At 39.1% G+C, this 20,930-nt stretch overlaps 1 protein-coding gene across 1 annotated transcript in view; it reads left to right on the top strand.

The window, feature by feature from the left end:
* The first annotated feature begins 18,600 nt into the window (after positions 1–18,600).
* Positions 18,601–20,930, top strand: part of ANKRD31 (ankyrin repeat domain 31) — a 137,129-nt gene continuing 134,799 nt past the window's right edge. The window contains exon 1 of the mRNA XM_012664486.1: positions 18,601–18,704. Within this exon, the coding sequence (XP_012519940.1) occupies positions 18,601–18,704 (104 nt within the window). The remainder of the gene's footprint in view (positions 18,705–20,930) is intronic.

Genomic DNA, 20,930 nt, shown 5'->3' on the forward strand with positions numbered 1-20,930 from the left:
AGCTATTACGATGCCACCACACTCTAGGCCAGGCAAAAGAGCAAGACCCTGTCTCTAAAATATATCTGCATTTCTGTGACCAAGCAATCACACCTCTAGATATATTCAAAAGAAGTGTGGACATCTGTTCAACAAAACATAAATATGACAATATTTATAGTAACTCTAAACCAGAACTACCCAAATTTCCATAAACAGTAGGATGGATATATAATTTGTGATATATTTACACAATGGAATACTATATAGCAATGGGAATGAGTTGTAACAACAGGCAACAATGTGGGTAAATTTCACAAACATAATTTTGAGCAAAAGAAGCCAACACAAAATAGTAAATACTGTATGATTCAACGTATATGAAGTTTTAAAACAGGTGAAACAAATCTATGCCGTTAGAAGTCAGATAGGGATTATATGTGGATGGGAGAGGGCCTGGAGGGGTACAGGAAGGGGTTTCTGGGTGTTGGTGAAGTGCCATTTTCCAAGCTGTTTCCAATAGATGTCACTTTGTGAAAATTTCTATGCTTGTGATTTGTGCACTTTTCCTCAATGAAAAAGCAAATTTTTAACTACACTGAGATACTATTGTTCACTTATTAGATTGGTGAAAATTTAAAAGTTTGACAAAACTCTGTAGTGGCAAGGAAATGGGGAAGCAGACACTCATGCATTGGTGATGGGAATGCAAATTGTTATAATTCATATGGAAAACAATCTGATAATATCTTTGAAATTAAAACGCATATACCCTTTTACAAAGAAGTTCCACTTCTGGGAATTTACTCAAAGTTTTATACCTGCATATACAATTATTTATGTACAAGGTTATTGGATCATTGTTTGTAATAGTAAATTATTGTCAATAACGCATATGTTCATCACTAATATGTCATGTTAAATCCACACAAAAAGAATACCGTGTGACTGTTAAAAAAAAAAAAAACATGGTGAAGCTTTCTACATAATGAAGAATATTATTAGTTTAGCATAGTGATTTAGTGCCTGAATTCTGGAGCTGGACTGCCTGGTTTCACCTCCTGGCTCCACTACTTACTTTTCTATGCCTCGGTTTCCTTATTTATAAAATGGAGATAATAGTTGTTGTGATGATTAAGCAGTTAATATATGTAAAGCATTTGAAAACATTGGCACAAAGTAAGCACTACATAAATATTTTGTTATTGTTACTAATATGGCAAGATCTCCAATAAATACTGGGTAAAACCAAAATAAAGTGCCCAAGTGTATAATACCGTCTCTTTTGTGTCAAAAGGGGAATATGTAAAACTATGTTTGTATTTGCTTGTATATACCTTTGAAAGGAGGAAAGATACATAAGAAATGCCCCCAATTGGAGTAGGGGAATGGGAACAGGGTAGATGGGGGATGTTGTTAACTGTTTTATGTACTAATACTATATGTTTTGAATCACATGATTGTGTTACCATTGGTAAAGTGGTGGAATATAATGAAATATTTTTGATAGCTTTTCTCTATAAGCAAATACAAAGGAAAAGTAATCCTATTCATGAGAGCAACCAACATATCTAAAATATCATAAGTAATTTAAAATAAAAGAAATGTAGCCAGGTGCAGTGGCTCACGCCTATAATCCTAGAACTTTGTGAGGCCAAGGCAGGAGGATTGCTTGAGGCCAGGAGTTTGAGACCAGCCTGAGCAAGAGCGAGACTCTGAGACCCCATTTTTACAAAAAGCAGTAAAATTAGCCGGGCATAGTGGTGCATGCCTGTAGTCCCAGCTACTTGGAAGGCTGAAGCAGGAGGATCACTGGAGCCTAGGAGTTTGAGGTTGCAATGACCTAGGAGGCCATTTTGCACTCTAACCTGGGTGACAGAGCAAGACCTTGTCTCAAAAAAAAAAAAAAAGTGCCATGAAGGAAACAGTAAACTTCACTAATCATCAGGGAAATGCAAACTAAAACTGCAATGAGATACCACCTTACCCCCGTCAGAATGGTCATTATTAAAAAGTCAAAAAATGATAGATGTTGGTGTGGATTTGGTGAAAAGGGAATGCTTATACACTGTTGGCAGGAATGTAAATTAGTACACCCTCTATGGGAAACAGTGTGGAGACTCCTCGAAGAACTAAAAGTAGACCTATCATTTGATCCAGCAATCCCACTACTGGGTATCTACCCAAAGGAAAAGAAGTCATTCTATCAAAAAGACACATGCACTCGTATGTTTATTACAGCACAATTCACAATTGCAAAGATACGGAATCAACCTAAGTGTGCCCATCAACTGATGAGTAGGTAAAGAAAATGTGGTAAATATGTATACCATGGAATACTTCTCAACCATAAAGAAGAATGAAATAGTGACTTTCATAGCAACTTGGATGGAACTGGAGGCCATTGTCCTAAGTGGAATATCTTAGGAATGGAAAAACAAATACTGCATGTACTCACTTATAAGTGGGAGCTGAACAATGGGTAAACATGGTCATATATAGGGGTATAATGGACTTTGGAAACTCAGAAGGGGGAAGTGGGGGAGGGGTCAAAAACTATCTATTGGGTACAATGTATGCTATTTGGGTGACCGGCACACCAAAAGCCCTGACTTCACCACAATATAATTCATCCATGTAACCAAAAAGCAGTTCTACCCTCTAAATCTATTGGAATTAAAAAAAAGAAAGCAAGAAAACAGCAAACCAGAGATACACACAAAATACAAATATGCAGATTTAATATAACCCTTATTAAATCCCCAGTAGGAATTCGTTCCTTATAAACAAATCCTATTGATATCCCTGGAATGAGAAGACAGAAGAAAATAAATATGTTAAATTAAGCCCACATTAATATGTAGATTTAATATAACCCCAACCAAATTCCCAGCAGGAATTGGAAAGGAGAGTGCTTGACAAAATAATCCTAAAATTCATGTGAAAAAACTTGTAAGAATGGCAAGGAAAATTTTACAAAGAACATTTAGGGAGACTAGGATCCCAGATACCAAAATATAAGACCACAATAATTAAAGGTTTATAAACAACACAAAAATATGAAAACTAATGGAACAGAATAAAAGCCTCCAAATAGACCTTTGCATAAGTAGTTATAATATATAATAGCAATTTAATATGTACTATAATGCAATTGGGAAGAAATGGATTATTCAATAAATCAGTGGTCCCCAACATTTTTGGCCCCAGGGACTAGTTTCATGGAAGACAATTTTTCCAGGGGGGGTATGGTTTCAAGATGATTCAAGTGCACTATATTTATTGTGCAGTCAAACCTCTCTGCTAATGATGATCTGTATTTGCAGTCACTCCCCAGCACTAGCATCACCACCTCAGCTCCACCGCAGATCATCGGGCATTAGATTCTCACAAGGAGCATGCAAGCCAGATCCCTCGCATGCACAGTTTACAGTAGGGTTCGCACTCCTATGAGAATCTAATGCTGCTGCTGCTGCTGATCCGACAGGAGGCGGAGCTTATGTGGTGATAGGAATGATGGGGAGTGGCCATAAATACAGATGATACTAAACTGCCACTCACCTCCTGCTGTGTGGCCCAGTTCCTAACAGGCCACAGGACTGGTACTGGTCCACGGCCTGGGGGTTGGGGACCACAGCAATAAATGATTGAGGATCAAGGGTTAGGTACTGAAAAAAAAATCAATCATTTATGGCCATCTATCTATCTATCTAATGTTAACCTAAATGTCAGAGAGAGTGAAAGAAACAGAGAGAGACTCTTTAAAAGAAAAGGATATTTATTCGGGAATAAGCGTTACAATGGAAATACAGTGGGTGTACTCATGGAGGAAAGGAAGACAAAGGTTTTTAAATGGAAAATGAGAAGGATTACAGATTGTTTTGAGACAATTATCCTTGGATACAGGATCAATAATAAGGGTGGCATCAGTCCAAAGTTGGACAGGCAGTTGCTGAGCAGATGTCCTCACAGAAGAGTTTATGCGTGTAAGGTTATGGTGGCCTTTGTGCAAGGTTATGGCTTTTGCAGAGTCTTTTGTGATAGTTCTTGTACAACAAAGGACACATTATATATTATAGTCCCCCTGTCCCCCAGTGGGCTTTGGACACCACAACACATCAGGACCTAACCATATAAGGTGAAAAACTCCCCCACCTGATGAGGAAGAAGACAACATCCCCATTGGTCAAGAAAAAAAAAGGGGAAGAGCCAACGTCACAAAGGAGGGGAGGCTGGAGGAAAGAAAAGAAGAAACCCAAAGAGACCCCAGTGCCACTGTCTGCTGGGACGTGTGCCTGCTTCTACCACTTTGGGAGTGCACTGTAGCTTGCTGATGACACAGAAACCCCAGTGCCACAGTCCTCTTGGATGCATACCTCCTCTTTACCCCTTTAAGAGTGGACTTTGGCTTTAATAAACTTTACTGCTTGCTGCTTTAAAACTGTCTCTTGCTTTCATTCTTCGGTGGTGAGAACACAAGAATGGAGGCATTCAACAGCCAGTAACATTAAACAACTGTAAATTTGGACCAAATACATAAAACAATGATTTTCAAGACATTTACCATCAGGCAGCAAAGAACAGTGATGTCGCTCCATGAATTAATATTAAATGTGTTTTGGGACAGGATTTGTCTTAGAGGAGTTTTGCAGATCTTTGCCCTGAAGGAATATGTGAACGTGTTGGCTTGCATTTCGAATGCTGTTACACTCGGAAGGGCGTCTCTGAAAGGCAGTAGCGGCTGTATCCCACGAGGCGCCGTGTTTCTCAGACCTAAAGAAGTGGATTTGCTTTGTAAAGCACAAGCGAATCTGTTAAAAACTATAGGCTGAGAGCTGACAATGGAGTGCCCTCTGGAACAAACAGCTTCCAGGAAACGACAGCTTCCCGAATGGCTAAAAGCAAAGCTTTTGTTTAAACCACTCTAGACTACCTGTCTCCATTCACAATAAACTAATAAACATGGAGCCTACATATCTCTGTTTAACCCCTCTGTTTAAATGATAAACTTACCTTAGAATTTAGAAATTAACCTTTGAAAGACTTTGTAACCGTTTGCTCACGTAAATAGAATTAGTTAAAGAATCTGTAGAAGCCTTCTGTAAAAGCCTTTTGAAAATCTGTTAACCTGAGAGGAACTACCTGCTGTTATGCAAATCTGTTACCCCTGACAATTGTTCACTATTTCCTATAAGTTACTATGTAAGACCTCATTCGGGGCTTTTGAGACCAACAGAGAGGTCTAAGCCCCCTGAGCTCCTGCTTTGCCTATAATCTTTATAAACTTATAAAACTATATCTTTGTCTCAGTGTATTCTTTTATTTCTTCCATTTTCCATTTCTCTCTATTATTTTCTTATCCCTTGCAACTCTACCAAAGGGACCCGGTTTTTTGTGGGGAACACTGGCCACATTCCCCGCACAGTGGTCCGGGAGTTGTAGGAAACAAGGAAGGTAAACCCTCTGAGTGTCCCAGCTCACTGCCTGGAGATAGTGTCCATGCTTGACACAGGGAGAAGAAACCAGGAGGAGCCCAGTGGTCTCCCTTAGTTGAGGAATGTAGTTTGGAATTTGGGGAGGCTAAGGCAGATAGAATTTGCAGGCAGAGTACCAGAAAGAAGGAAGTAGAGAGAGAGAGAGAGAGAGCCCAGAGTTCTGCGGCGGAGTCCCCTCAAGTCTGACTGAGTAGTGACCAGTGCGAATGTGTGAGGAAACCACTGAGGAAAGAATCATGATCATAACTCTGACCTACTTTTAAGAATTTATCCTAATTATATGTGTGCAGCCAGAGGCACACAGTGTGGTTGTGCAAGTTGTTTACTACTAAAATCTAGTCCGTGCTTTCCTTTCTAGCTGTGTACCCTGTCCCTGGGGCAGGGATGGGGAGAGATCAAACAAAGGAACCTTTTCCACATTTACACAGAGATGCTATCTACTCATGAAACTGTGAGAATGCAAGATTGCCTCTGCTCACATGGGGCATCTTTCTCTAATTTTCATAAAGGCGTACATAACCGATATTTCTAGTAATCCTACCTCATACCTCAGCCCACCTTGGATCTCAGCCACATTGCAGTGGACAGTTTCATGATTGCTCAGTATCACATCAGCTGACAGGAGCCTTCCTCGAGCTTTCACTAGGGCAAAATTTCGGTCTGGGAGTGTGGGAGAATTAAGGGGCAACCTGGATAAATGCTCCAGTGCTTTGCTTTTCAGTCAACAGTTCTAGGGTGTTCTGTATACTTCTCAGAGGGTCCGGGCAACTTTTAAACCCATTCAAATATTGGCTTTTCCTTCCTCCCTTCTTCCTACTCCTTCACTCCTGTTTCCTGGGATCACCTCTCAATAAACTAACTGTACCCAAGCCCTTGTCTCAGTGCCCGCACAGTGGCAAGTGGAGTGGGGCTTAACTAAAACAGCCCCGATGGATTAGCTGGGCCTTGCTCTCATATGGGCAAAATGATACACTGCAAAGTCATTCACCAGCAAAAGGTGCTTATCAATAGGAGGCTAGTTAAATAGATTTGGCACATCCATACAATGGAATATTATAAAACTTAAAAAAATGGGCAAAGCCAGATGCATTTGCAGTAGCACATGCCTGTAATCCCAGCTACTTGGGAGGCTCAAGTGGGAGAATCCCTTGAGTCCAACACAGCAAGACTCTAGCTCTTAAAAAAAGAGAGAAAGAGAAAAAGGCAAATCCTCTATGTGCTGATATTAAAAGAGCTCCAAGATATATGATATGAACAACATATAGAAAACTTTATATAGTATGCTGTATTTTATGTGAAATAGGGAGAAATATAACACATGTTGTATACACATAAAGAAACTTTGGAACGATGAAAGGATACATAAATCATTGGCAGTAATTATGTTTGTGGGAGGATTAGGAACCGGGCAGTGGTGAGAGGGAGATAATTCCTTATATGCATATACAAATACATATACATAAATATATAACACATATAGCATGATACAATTCTAAAAATTACATATAAAATCCTCCCTTAATCTCACATTTCTTTCCCACACCACCCTCCCTCCTTCCTCTCATAAATAAAGTTCATGAAAGGGCTCCATTTCCTTATCTCCTGTAATATACTTTTTAATCCATTACTATCTACTTTTGATCTCTCACCACTGCCCTGAGATTGCTCTCACATCCTTGTCAAAAAACCCCCATGGATGCTTTCCAGTCCTTTTCTTATTCTACATTGTGGCGTTGTTCGATCCCATTGACTCAATCTCCGTCTTCTGCCTCATCTCTCATCACATCTCTCACACTATGGCCCAGCCCCACTATTTTCTTTCCTCTCTCACACTTCATTGTCTTCAAACATTTTATCATTTCCACCTGAAACAATGTGTCCCAACCTCCTATCCTCACCATCTTCTTTTTGTCTGGCAAAGTCTAACTTATCCTTCAGGTGTCCGTTTAGATATTACTTCTACTAGGAAGACTTTTCCTGCCCCTTAGACTGGATTAGCTCCCATAGCATCCTGGACTTCTATGATAGCACTTTTCACACTGTACTACAAGTACTTATCTCATTTCCTGACTCTGCTACTGAACTGTAAGTTCCTTGAGGACATGTATCTTGTCCGCTCTAGCCACTATTATTAATTCTCTATTTTTCTTCTAGGACTTATTAGTGTCTTTTGAGTATAAACTCTCAAAAACTACACACTGAATGGATGAATGAGCCAAGCATGTCTTGCAACAGGAGTCAAGAATTTCCCAAAGATTTTGGTAAGGCCAGGCATGTGTTGCAGACTACTGAGTATCCCATCAAGGCATAAGAAGAGACTGAAAGGCAATCTGAAGTTTTTAAAACATGTGGTCTCATTTTTAGTAGTTGGTTTTTAAGAGGAATTTCACTAGACATACAAACTTCCACAGTATAGTTGACAAATGTTGTGGAATATCTTTTGAAAAATCTACCACATGGAGTCTAAGACCCCCTCATATCAACTTGTTATTTTATAGTCTCCTGCAAAGCAAATGGACCGACATTATCTACTGTTCTTAAGCAAAGTATGTCAAAGTCTATTTCACCTTTCATACCCACACTGGTAGATAAGCAGTAACGCTTACAAATCCCCTGCTAAATATCCTTTTGCCAAAAAGTCATGCCTCATGACTTTTTTTCTTTATTGCTATAAAAATTAGAGAGGAGCTATCTCACAAAGAAAGTAAAAGAGGATTATGTTTGGATGGCACCATGGGCCCACAATCTATGCTTTGTGCTATTTCACATTATTGTTCTTGGTATACATGGTTGTCAGATTATGCTCACAGAGCTCAGCTGTATCACTACTAGCACTGGGGTCTAAGACAATTCAAAAATTGAAGAACCACACCTGTGGACACAGGACAAAAATAGTGTAATATCTGGGTATTACTTGGCACTACATTTGATGGAGAATAGAAAGTGAAATTTTACAGCAGATCTCTGGCATTTGATTCTATAATTTCTTTCTTTCTTTCTTTTTTTTTTTTTTTTTTTTGAGACAGGGTCTCGCTCTGTCTCCCAGGCTGAAGTGCAATGACGCAATCATAGCTCACTGCAGACTCCAACTCCTGGGCTCAAGCGATCCTCCTGCCCCAGTCTCCTGAGTAGCTAGGACTACAGGTGTGCACCACCATGCCCAGCTATTTTTTTTTTTTTAATGTTTTGTAGAGATGAGGTCTCCCTGGTTGCTCAGGCTGGTCTCAGACTTCTGGCCTCAAGTGATCCTCCCGCCCTGGCCTCCCAAATTGCTGGTATTATAGGTGTGAGCCACCAAACCCAGCCTGACCTTTTTATTGCTAAGTCAGATTTGCCATCTAAACTGTTGCTCTTTAAATTATGTAGAAAATGTTTATCCTGTCCTGTCTTTAAATTCCCACTAGATGTTGCTAAAGGGCTGTGGAAAAAAACAATCTTGGCCTTTTTTTTTTTTTTTTTTTCTTCCAAGGCTTCTGAGTTACTGATTTAGAGTTCAAGGGAACCTTAGAAATGTCAGAAATAGGAAAGATAAAAGCCTAAACACAGAAATCAGAAGTATACCTTCAAAAGATAGAAAGGAAGTAATACTGATTGAAGAGGGCTGGATATTTAAAGGCAACGTTGGCATAGTTGAAACTTGTGCATTAGCATTTTGACACTTACTTGTCAACTAAAGAACAATTTTAAATCTTTAGAGATTACCTTTCCCAGTGCATCTGAAACTAGACTGAAGGTTCAGATCAGGTTTCAAAAACTGTTACAAACATTCTGGGCATTCTAAAAAATTTTTTAAATTTTAAAATCACTATTTTCTGATTATTAAAGTATTTCATTAACGCTTAAACAATTGGGAAAATATAGAAAATCATAATGGAGAAAATAATTACCCAGAACCCCACTACTCAGGGTGACTATAGTACACTATAAAATTAGTATATATACTATATAATTAATATGTTATAGATTAGTATTAATTGTATAGTATATATTTACTTATTTATGATATATAACATAAATTATATTATGTATATCTTCATTCTATGGAAGTTATGAAGCATAATAACAAAACAGATACCTGTGATGCACTACACAACTAAAGACATAGGGCATGACCAATGTTTTTGAGTCCCATGAGAACTCTTCACCAAAACATTCATCTGCCTCTCCTGAGAGGTAATTGCTAGGATGAATTTTGTTTTTAACTTATTCCTCTTAAGTTTTACACATATGAATGGGTCCTAAATAATATATTATTTAATGTTTTGGTCTTTAACCTTGGTAATAAATGTTTCTAAAATTCATCCATGTCGCTATCTTCATTGATTTTCTCAATTATAAGACACTCCATTGTATAAAATACCACAATTTACCCATTCTCCTCTTGATAAATATTTAGATCTAGTCTCCCATGGAAGGACAATTGGGTTGTTTATATTTTTTGGCTATTATAAGCAATGTTATGCATTGTGTCCTGGTGTCGTGTAGGGATTTTTCTAGAAGTGGAATTGCTGGGTTGCAGATCACATGCTCAATTTAAGAAATGCTGCCAAGCTCCTTCCTACAGTGCTTAAATCAATTTATATTCCTGTTAGTGTAAGAATTTCTGTTGCTCTGTAGCCTCTCTTCTCAGACTTTTAAATTGTTGCCAGTCTGCTGAGTGTGGAATTTCATCTTACTATGGCTGTAATTTGCATTTCCATGATTGTACCTTTTCATATGATTATTGTTTTTTCTTCTTTCATATGTGTTCTTACTTCTTTAAATGTCTATTTAAGCCTATACCAATTGTTCTTTTTCTTATTGATCTGTAGGTATTCTTTGTAATTCTAGACTTTCAATTTTTTCCTAGTTATGTGTGTTTTAAGAATTTTCTACTGGGAAAGAGAATAGTGTCTTTAGATACACAGAAGTTCTTAATTTTCATGTACAATTTATCAATCTTGTCCTTTAGTGTGTGTGGTGATTGTGTCTTGTTTAAGAAGTCTTACCTGTTCTGAATTTATAAAGATATTCTCTTATGTTAAATTGTAAGTTTTGAATAGGTACCAAGAAACAATAGGTATCATATTCTGTAATTGATTGTTAGATCAACAGCCCTACAGGAATTTAAACACAGGCTAGCCAACAACCATCATCTACACTGGGGATATTAAATGTTTGAGAGAAGAGAGGTATGCAGGGGATTTTTGTGATGGTTTCTTTTGAGAGAGCTGCAAGTGGGCTGTGATTCGTCTCTCTCCCTCAATCAAGTCTAGTGAGAGGGGCTTCACTGGGTTTCTTGAAGGCTTGACATGTGCCCTCCATGGGTGGGTACTGAAGAAAGGGCAGAAGCGATGGAAATATTCTTGATCTTGTTTTAAGTGGTGCTTACCTGGGTGCGTGACACACACACACACACACACACACACATATGTATATATACACACACAGAGACAGAAAGAGAGAGAAAGAGAGAGAGAGAGAGAGAGAGAGAGAGAGAGAGAAAGAGAGAAAGAGAGAGAGAGAGAGATTGTTTTACTACCTCAAAATTCTGATTAACCTCTGTGGCTGGGATTTTTGTATTTTTTTCCCTACCTTGGCAGAGCTACTATTAGTCCAAACATGTTTTACATGTTTCAATTATACACAAAAAAGATCCCGTTACCATGTGTTCATGTGGCAATCATATCGGTCCAGAAACCATTAAAATTTCTATTTTTATTATGTAAATATTATTTATTTATGTAAATTATACTTTTAAAATATGAGCTATTGCTTGTGTATTACCTTTTCTCCACCAACAACTCCCATTCTCCTTCTGTAGTGTTGAGTATTATTGTAACAAATATAGAAATACATAATGGCTCAAAAAATATGCACACATACTGAACTGTACACTTTTTTTTTACACTTAAGTTTTGTTCATTTCGTTATATGTAAATTATACCTCAATAAAAAGAAGCAATAAAAAAAGATTACGCTATTCTGCAGTAGCAGGGTCGGGTGGTAGTTTGGGATGTGTGGAGGGCCTTATTTATATCCTCTTGTTTCCTTAACCCTCCTAAACAACCCCAAATAAACATACAATCTAAGATAAAGCCACAAATTAGCTATGTAAGACGCTAAGTGAAATTGTTTGCTATTCAGAGGCAACCTTTGGTGGTTTCACAACCCTCACTTACAAGGTGATTTCATCCTTAAACCTTTCCTATATGAAATTTCAGAGCTGTCATTGTTGTTCCGTTCTTTGCTTTATTTGTAAACAATGTGACATGGGCGGTTATACATGTCTGAGTGTAAAGCTGTATTTCACTCTTTTTAATGACAACAAAGTATTCCACTGTATAACCCCCTATCGATGGACATTTAGGTTGTTTCTAGCTTCCCGTAACTTCAGTGGTTGCAAATATATTGGTAAGATAGGAAGAAATTCCTAAAAGTAGAAAGGCTATCTCTAAGGGTATGTACCTATGAAACATTTTGCTAGATGTTGCCAAACTGGTCTCCAAAAAATCACTGAACCAATCTGTTCTTGCTCCAAGAGTATGTGAGACCACCCACTTTTCCCACATCATTGCCAGTACTGAACACAACCCTTTAAAAAAATCTTTGCCAAGGTAATAGATAAAATAAATCAACAAGCATGTCACTGGCTGTTTTAATGTACATTTCATTAATTATAAGTTAGGATAAGCATCTTTAAAAATCCATTATTTTAGTCAGTTACTATTACAGAGAAAAGACCAGATGTGGGGAGGAAGAGAGATGGAAAGACATAGAAATACAGAATTCTCACTATGTGGGCGATCAGTGAATGTTACTTGCCTGGACAAGCAGACGAGGAGGACTCTGTTCAACTTGTTAAACTGGTTAACAAAAATCACCGTCATCTTCACTAGGTTGTTGCATTTGAGTCTCTAATTCTTTAACAGTCTGTCATGGCATTATGTTACTTTGACTTTTTTTTTTTTTTTAAGAGATGGGATCTCACTCTGTGACCCGGGCTGGAATGCAGTGGCAGCCCCAAACTCCTCAGCTCAAGTGATCCTCCTGCTTCAGCCTCCTTGAATAGCTGAGACTACAGGTATGTGCCACCATGCTCAGCTAATTTTTTGTCTTTTTTTATTGATGGGATCTTGCTATGTTGCCCAGACTGGTCTTGAACTCTTGGCCTTAAGCCATCCTCCTGCCTTGGTCTCCCAGACTGCTGGGATTGCAGGTATGAGCCACCATGCCTAGCTGATTGCCAATGTTTGATACCAACATTATATTGTATTTATAGAGGGAAAATAATCTAAGAATCTTTGCAAAACCTGGATGATACATAATAGTGGTTTAATATAGGTTCTCATAGTATTTTTTCCACATATCATAAATTATAAAATATTATATTTCTTCTGAGACAGATGATCTGTATATAAACTGTTGCCCCTTATCTAGGACACTGCATCTCTGCTTCTAAAGAAATATATTATTTACAGTTTAATAGATTAAACAATGAATAACTATAATAGCAGAGACCATGTAGAAGAGCAACATTTTGCAGGCACCCTAGGGCAATGAGTTGGGGAGGGCTGTTATAACTTACCCCTAGGTGTGTCTAGTTCTCTGATTTCTCATTTTTTAAATGTCAAATGTTTCTGCAGTCATCTTCTGCTGATTTCATGGGCTACATCTTTTTATCAATTGTCGGAATAACAGATGCCATTAGCTATTCTTCAGAGGTTTTCATCATGAAATATTAATGATATGATAGGCTATTATCTTAAATTTCATAGTAGTTTTAACTTCTTGAAGTGTTTCAAATCTATTTTATCCCATTTTAAAGTAAAAGTGAGCTTCTGTCTTAAATTCTGCACTAACAAGGGACATAACCTGTAAGAGTTGTGGCTGGTATATTCCTACACGTATGAATCAACTATAATAATCACTAAAAAGCAAATTTAGGTAATGAATCAACAATTAATCAGGTGTAAAGCTATGTTTGTGTGTGCCAACATTTTGCAGGTTTTTTTTTTTTTTTTTTGAGACAGAGTCTCGCTTTGTTCCCCTGGCTAGAGTGAGTGCCGTGGCATCAGCCTAGCTCACAGCAACCTCAAACTCCTGGGCTCAAGCAATCCTTCTGCCTCAGCCTCCCTAGTAGCTGGGACTACAGGCATGCGCCACCATGCCCGGCTAATTTTTTCTATATATATATTTTTAGTTGTCCAGATCATTTCTTTCTATTTTTTGGTAGAGATGGGGTCTTGCTCTTGCTCAGGCTGGTCTCAAACTCCTGACCTTGAGCGATCCACCTGCCTCGGCCTCCCAGAGTGCTAGGATTACAGGCGTGAGCCACCGCACCCGGCCACATTTTGCAGTTTTTGAGAAAGGATTTCATGTATCCCGAATTTTTCAGCTACATATTTATTCCCATTCATGTTTTAATTCACATAACAGTTTTAATTTGTGTTAAACACCATGTGAATTGCTTAGGTTAATGGATCAGCAACATTTTATTTTTTTGTAAAAAATGTCTAAGTTTTTGAGAAAATGAAGGTTCTTTTGGAAAGTGCTGGATTTACTTTCTTAGAGAGTCATGTTGTATTATATTTATGATAAGTCAAATCTTCCTTGAAAGTCTCCTCTCTCTCAGTTCTGGGATCTAAAGTCATCTGGAGAGGGTATAAAAGATACAAAACTATTCGTAGGGAAGAATCTTAACTATAAAAGCAAAATATATTGTGTAACCACAAAATAATGAGACTTCTTTTTCAAGTCCACACTTGCAAACAAGTCTCATAACATGACACTTTCTACATCACTGGTCTCCGACCTTTTTGGCACCAGGGATTGGTTTTATGGAAGACAATTTTTCCACAGATGGAGGAGGTGGGGAGTAGGAGCTCAGACAACAACGTGAGCGATGGGGAGCGGCTATAAATACAGATGAAGCTTTGCTGGCTCGCCAGCCGCCAGCCACTCCTCGCTTGCCAGCCCGGAGGTTGGGACCGCAGTTGTACATAATGTATTTCCTTCTCATACTTGAGCCACCTCTCTTCTCACTCTTCCCCTTACTTCCCCAGCTCCAGGCACATAGGCTTCCTTCTTGTTCCAGGATGTTTCAGAGCCTTTGCACTTATGTCCATGCTTTAGGTCTTAGGTAAAACGTCACCTCCTCAGAGAGGCCTTCTCTGACCATGTCCTCTATCTCAGCAACCTATTTCTTTCTTTCAGGCACACATCACTCTCTGAATTATCTCATTAATTCATTTATTTGTGTATTGTCTGCCTCATCCACTAGAAGGCAAGGCCAATATGGTAAGGGCCCTTATTCTCAACCCTTGGTCAGGGCACTGAGCCCCACTGGCATTTGTGGTTTTGGCTATGAGTTTGGAATTTTTCCTTCTACTGAAAATCTGAAGTAGCAGAGCTAACATTCTACTTTTAATTTACCTTTACAACAAGTAAAGAATTCCCAAATAGGACTTTTTTCTTGTAAGACTTATAGCTTAAGCGGAATCAAGTAATTAAAACTTAATTGTAGTTTTTAAAGATTACTTGGTTTAATTTTGTGAATTTAATGCACAATACTATTTCTCAAAGATCAAAATTTTGATATAATCTAAATTTATTTTATTTTGCCTTGTATTATTTTTTTACAAATATTTATTGGCATAAAAAGGATATAATGCTCTTCTCATAAAAAGATTTTCTGACTAATGCACTTCATATTAGTATTTATATTAACAATCAATCAATTTCCCTTTTTAAGAACTTGAATTTTTTCCCTTCCTTAGTCTCTTTTAATCTAAAAGAGTTCCCATTCCCTCCCTTTTATCACATGACATTTAATTTTCGAAAGAAACCAAGTCATTTGTCCTATAGAATTTCCCACATTCTAAATTTGGTCAATTGTATCCTCTTCGTGTTGTTTAACAGATTCCTCTACCCCCCATATCAATAACTGGTAGTTAGACTTTTAACATACAGTTAACTACATAACCGGTAGTTAGATTTTTAACATAACATACATAACATACACACACACACACATATATATATATATATATACACACACACACTCTTTTTTGCCTAGGATACTTCATAGGTAGTGCTATATATTTCTATTGTATTATGCCAGAAGGAATATATTTGGTTGTCTTTTAGTGATGTTAAAATTGATTGGTGGGTTTAAGTGTTGTCAGCCTGATCCATTCATTATAAAATTCCCCATCATCCTTTCAATCAATGATTTAGCAACTATAATAATAATTGCCTGGATTCATTGTTTTATGAGTTATAAATGGTGATTTCCTAATTCTATCGTATCTCCTGTATTTGTTAGCTGTGATTTTTCTAAAAAGAAATTTTTCAAGACTATACTTTCAAGGATCATTTCTATAGTTCGTTACTGGAGAAGTTTCTCTGAAAATGTAGAGCCCCGGAAATGAAAATCTTATATTAAAAAAAATTTTTTTCCCTCATCAACTCTGGTTATCCTGAACGTAGATTGTGTAGGAAATGGAGCACAAATGCTTTATTTTTCCTTTTATTAATTTTAGAATAATAAATGGTACCTAGCAACCTCCAAAATTATTATTTTTAATGAAGTCCTAGATTTTTGTATGTTTGATATATCTTAATTTCAAAAGAAAGCTGAGCTCTATTTTCCTTCAAACACTGAGTATCTGATTCCTGTCATACCTCAAGTATCTAGGTATCCCTAGATGGTTTAGTTACATAACTCAGCTTACTGTGCTTAAACCAATTTGAATTGTATTGCAGCCTAAATTCCTAACACAGATCTGTCCATTCTTCTACCTCTGTCCTGCACTGAAACTTTGGATTTTATAAAAACAGAAAAGAAGATTTCTTTAAAATCACACTGGCAGTTATGAGGCTCATCTCTGCCATTCCTTTATGCTTTGAATCTTAGCAACTCTCTTAAATAAAAGAAGATGCAAAAATAACTTTTTTCCATCAAAGGAGAAAGCATTTTAACAAGGAATTTGAATTTCAGGCCCAGAAGTTTTCTCTACAGCAGGTCCTCGAATAATGGTGTTTCATTATAACATTGATGAGAAAAAAAAAAATGGCTTCCCTGCCCGGGGCTACTGTTTTGTGTGGAGTTTGCACATTTTCTCCTTGTCTGCATGTTTTTTTTCTCTAGGTACTCGAGTTTCCTCCCACATCCTAAAGATGTGCACATCTTGGGTGCGTGTGAGTGTGCCCTGCCATGGGATGCCCTCATGTTCAGGCCTGGTTCCTGCCTTGTGCCCTGAGCTGCCAGGACAGGCTCCAGCCACCCATCATCCTGAACTGAAACAACTGGGTAATTATTTTGTTTTTATCTACTCTTTCTTAAACGTATATCTCACATTTATTTCAATATTTAATATTGGAAGTGTTTTGGTCTTTATTTAGAAGTTTGGTGATGTTTTTGTGACCAGAAATATGCTCTAGGAACTTAATTCTTGTTTATATCAATTAGCCTATGGTAAAATTGGTTTCTTTATACATTATTTTGATTAAAGTTGCAGATTCCAAGCACCTATGCACAATGTTAAGTGAGGACTTACTGTACTTAGCTTAAATACCAACAGCTTGGAGCAAGTGCTTTTACTAGTGGGAAGTAACGTTTTGGTGCAGGGCACCTGGAGACATGCACTATCCCTTCCTGGGTGTGCACCCCCAACTCCTGTGAAAGTAGAGCTGGATGATCAAAAGAGTGTGTGAGTAGGAGAGTAGACAGAAATTTAAGTTTGATTTGAACATAGAGGATACGGACGGACAGGTGTGAAAAAAAAAGAGGTCTAGTTCTTTGCATATTTATTACTGTGCTGCCTAACTTAGAGTTGAGGTGAGGAATATTTGAGTAAGTTTAAAAAATAACCACTGGTGTTTTAAACAGCAGTGGCTTAAATATAAATAGTAAAAACAAAACAAGACAGTAATATTAAATAATAATGGCAAAGTCACTCCACGTACTGAAAAAGGCAATGAATTGGGAGAGTCAGAAAACTTTAGCTCCATCCATTTAACGCACAAAACTTTAAAGACTTCTTGTGTGCTAGCACGCTGGCGATTCCAAGGTGAATATCAAACACTTGCCTCAGGAAAGGACCTCAGTCTTGTCCTGAATCTTTTCACTTGGCAAGTGGAAGCTCACTTGGCTTTGTCTGAAGTAGGGTGAACTAGAAACTTATAAACAGATTGAAACACATCAAATATGTAAATTTCTAGTACTTCATTAAAAAATAGTAATTGACTACTTTTGGAGATTACTAGGCACCACTATTATCTAAAAATTGATAAAGGGGAAAAATAAAGCATTTATCCTGCCTTTCCTGCACAATTCGTACATCAGGGCAACCAAATAATTAATGAGGAAAACAATACAAATAGAAAATACATAAATTAAGTTAGTTAATGACCTAAAAACTTCTGATAAACATATTTGTTTTGCCTACCTCGGCGGACATTCGATGACGGAGTGTCAAAGGGATTAAAGGGAAAGGAAGCGCTCGGTGGACTGTAAAAACACTCTTTGGGTCTAAGTCCACTTTCTGACTTCAGAACGCAGGACTGAGAGCCCGGGCTGCTGGGGCGAGCAGCAGCTGACAGCTCTTTCCAGGTGCACCGCAGGTGACGTATCCAAGTCTCTCTTCCTGCCAATGCTGCTGGGCAGGCTCGGCCTGAGGTCTGTCAGCCACACGGCTGCCTTTATAGTCTTGGAAGGAACAACCCCACTTCCCTCTACGCTCAGCAAACGAAGAGGGGAAACGCAAGAGGCGGAAGGCCACGCCAGCGGCGGCCGGAAACCCAAAGCCAGCTGGCGCACGCTGCCGACCACTTCCGGCCGCAGGAGCCAGGAGGGGCGCCGCACGCCGCGCGCGGGTCCGACGTGCGGTGCGCAGCTGCCCCCTGCTGGCGGAGCGCAGCCAGCCCGCGGAGCTGTACTCCCTCCCAGAGGGCAACCCGAGTACGCGTTTCCGGCCCCGCGGCGTCCTCTTCAGCAACCATTACGAGGCCAGGCTTCTGTTACGAATTTTATTATTATTATCTTCTAACTCACATTTCCCCTGGCCCTCAAAGCGACCTTTTGTTTGAAGGAAAGGGGGAGTTAGAAAAGGAGGGTAAAGAAGACTCCTAATGCGAGGCAAAGATGGAGGAAGGCGCCCAGACCCCAGACTGGGACAGTGATGAGACCGTGATAGAGGGGTCGGTAACAGAGAACGAGCTGGAAGAAGAGGAGCTGCCCTGGAGAAGGTGACCACCATTAGGGCCAGAGCGCCTGCACCCTCGAGCCAGGCCTGCACACCAGTGGCCCAGGTGCCGTCTGAGGCCGTCAGAGTTTTGGGTGGAAATTGTACCATCAGAATGTAGGCTTGTGAGCAGCAGTGCCTGGGCCAAGAGATTGTAAATAAGCAACCACCGTCTGTCCCCACTTACCCCCACCCTAGCTAGGGACAAAATGCGGTTTATAGTAAGTGGCTTTATAGCATTTTTAGAAAGCCTTTTCTCTGGCGTTTTAACTGCTTTTGCATAGGCAAAAACGCCTTGGGTCTGAACTCAAGTGCATTTTGTTTGAAGCAACTTATAGCTCTGCTCTAGGATGTGGTTAACAATTTCAGGGAAAGAATGTGCATTGGGGAAATTGGTTCCTACCAGACTGGGAGTGGATAGTTTTGTAAGAATCCAAAAAAGTGAGTATTTCAGTCTATCAAAACCTTTCTTGAGCATGTTCTGTGTTCTAGAGGCAGGAATGAGGCTACTGCCTTTGAGAAATCTTCAGGAAAAACACTTAAACAGATAATTGTGATATAATGTGGGAAATCTAGGGATGGAGGTTATGTCCAGGGTAGTTTAGAAGTGGAGATGGACTCTTACTTCAACCTAGGTGGCCATCAGAGTTGGCAAGGGTAGACTCCTGAATAGAGGCTTGAACATGGGTTAGGATTTAGTCAGATGAAGAAGAGGAGGTATTTTAGGCCAAGGGAACCGCATAGGTGAAGGTGTAGAGGTGGGACATAGCATTGTGTTAAGCCTGTTGGAATGTATTAGGTTGGTACAAAAGTAATTGCAGTTTTGGACCGTGAATTTTAAATCATTATAACTAGGCTCAAATACATCTTTATTAATCAAAATAGGAGCCATTACAATCAACACATTTTTGCCAACGAGAAGTAAGTTTGTTTATTCCCGTAGCGTGAAAATCCATGCGTCGGCATTCCCTGAACTCTTGGAAAACATTTTCTGTGTCCTGCTGGTTTTCCCTGCAAAAAAGTTGTGGAGATGCTTGAAGAAGTGGTAGTTGGTTGGCGAGAGGTCAGGTGAATATGGCAGATGAGACAAAACTTCATAGCCCAATTTGTTCAAGTTTTGAAGTGTTGGTTGTGCGATGTGCAGTGGGGTGTTGTGGAGAATTGGGCCCTTTCTGTTGACCAATGCTGGCTGCAGGTGTTGCAGTTTTTGGTGCATCTCATCAATTTGCTGAGCATACTTCTCAGATGTAATGTTTTTTCTGGGATTCAGAAAGCTGTAGCGGATCAGACCGGCAGCAGAGCACCAAACAATGACCATGACCATTTTTGGTGCAAGTTTGGCTTTGGGAAGTGCTTTGGAGCTTCTTCTCGGTCCAGCCACTGAGGTGGTTGTTGCCAGTTGTCATATAAAATCCACTTTTAGTTGCATGCCACAATCCGATTGTTGTCAGTTGTCTTATAAAAATCCACTTTTAGTTGCATGCTACAATCCGATTGAGAAATGGTTCACTGTTGTTGTGTACAATAAGAGAAGAGGACACTTCAAAACGACGATTTTTTTGATTTTCGGTCCGCTCATGAGGCACCCACTTATTGAGCTTTCTCACCTTTGCAATTTGCTTCAAATGCTGAAAGACCATAGAATGGTTGACGTTGAGTTCTTCGGCAACTTCTGGTGTAGTTGTAAGAGGATCAGCTTCAATGATTGCTCTCAATTGATCGCTGTCAACTTCCAATGGCCGGCTACTGAGCTCCCCATCTTCAAGGCTCTCGTCTCCATTGCGAAACTTCTTGAACCACCACTGCACTGTACGTTCATTAGCAGTTCCTGGGACAAATGTATTGTTGATGTTGTGAGTTGTCTCTGCTGCTTTATGACCCATTTTTGAACTCAAATAAGAAAATCGCTCGAGGCTGGGTATAGTGGCTCACGCCTATAATCGTAGCACTGTGGAAGGCCGAGGCAGGAGGATCCCTTGAGCTTAGGAGTTGGAGACCAGCCTGAGCAAGAGAGAGACCCCATCTCTACTAAAAATAGAAAAAATTAGCCAGGCGTGGTGGCACGCACCTGTAGTCCCAGCTAACTTGGGAAGCTGAGGCAGGAGGATTGCTTGAGTCCAGGAGTTTGAGGTTGCTATATGCTAGGCTGATGTCACAGCACTCTAGTCTAGGCGACAGAGCAAGACTCTGTCTCAAAAAAAAAAAAAAGAATTGCTCAAATTTGCTTTTT

Source organism: Propithecus coquereli, unplaced genomic scaffold, assembly GCF_000956105.1.
Source record: "Propithecus coquereli isolate 6110/MARCELLA unplaced genomic scaffold, Pcoq_1.0 Scaffold9, whole genome shotgun sequence".
Lineage (NCBI taxonomy): Eukaryota > Metazoa > Chordata > Mammalia > Primates > Indriidae > Propithecus > Propithecus coquereli.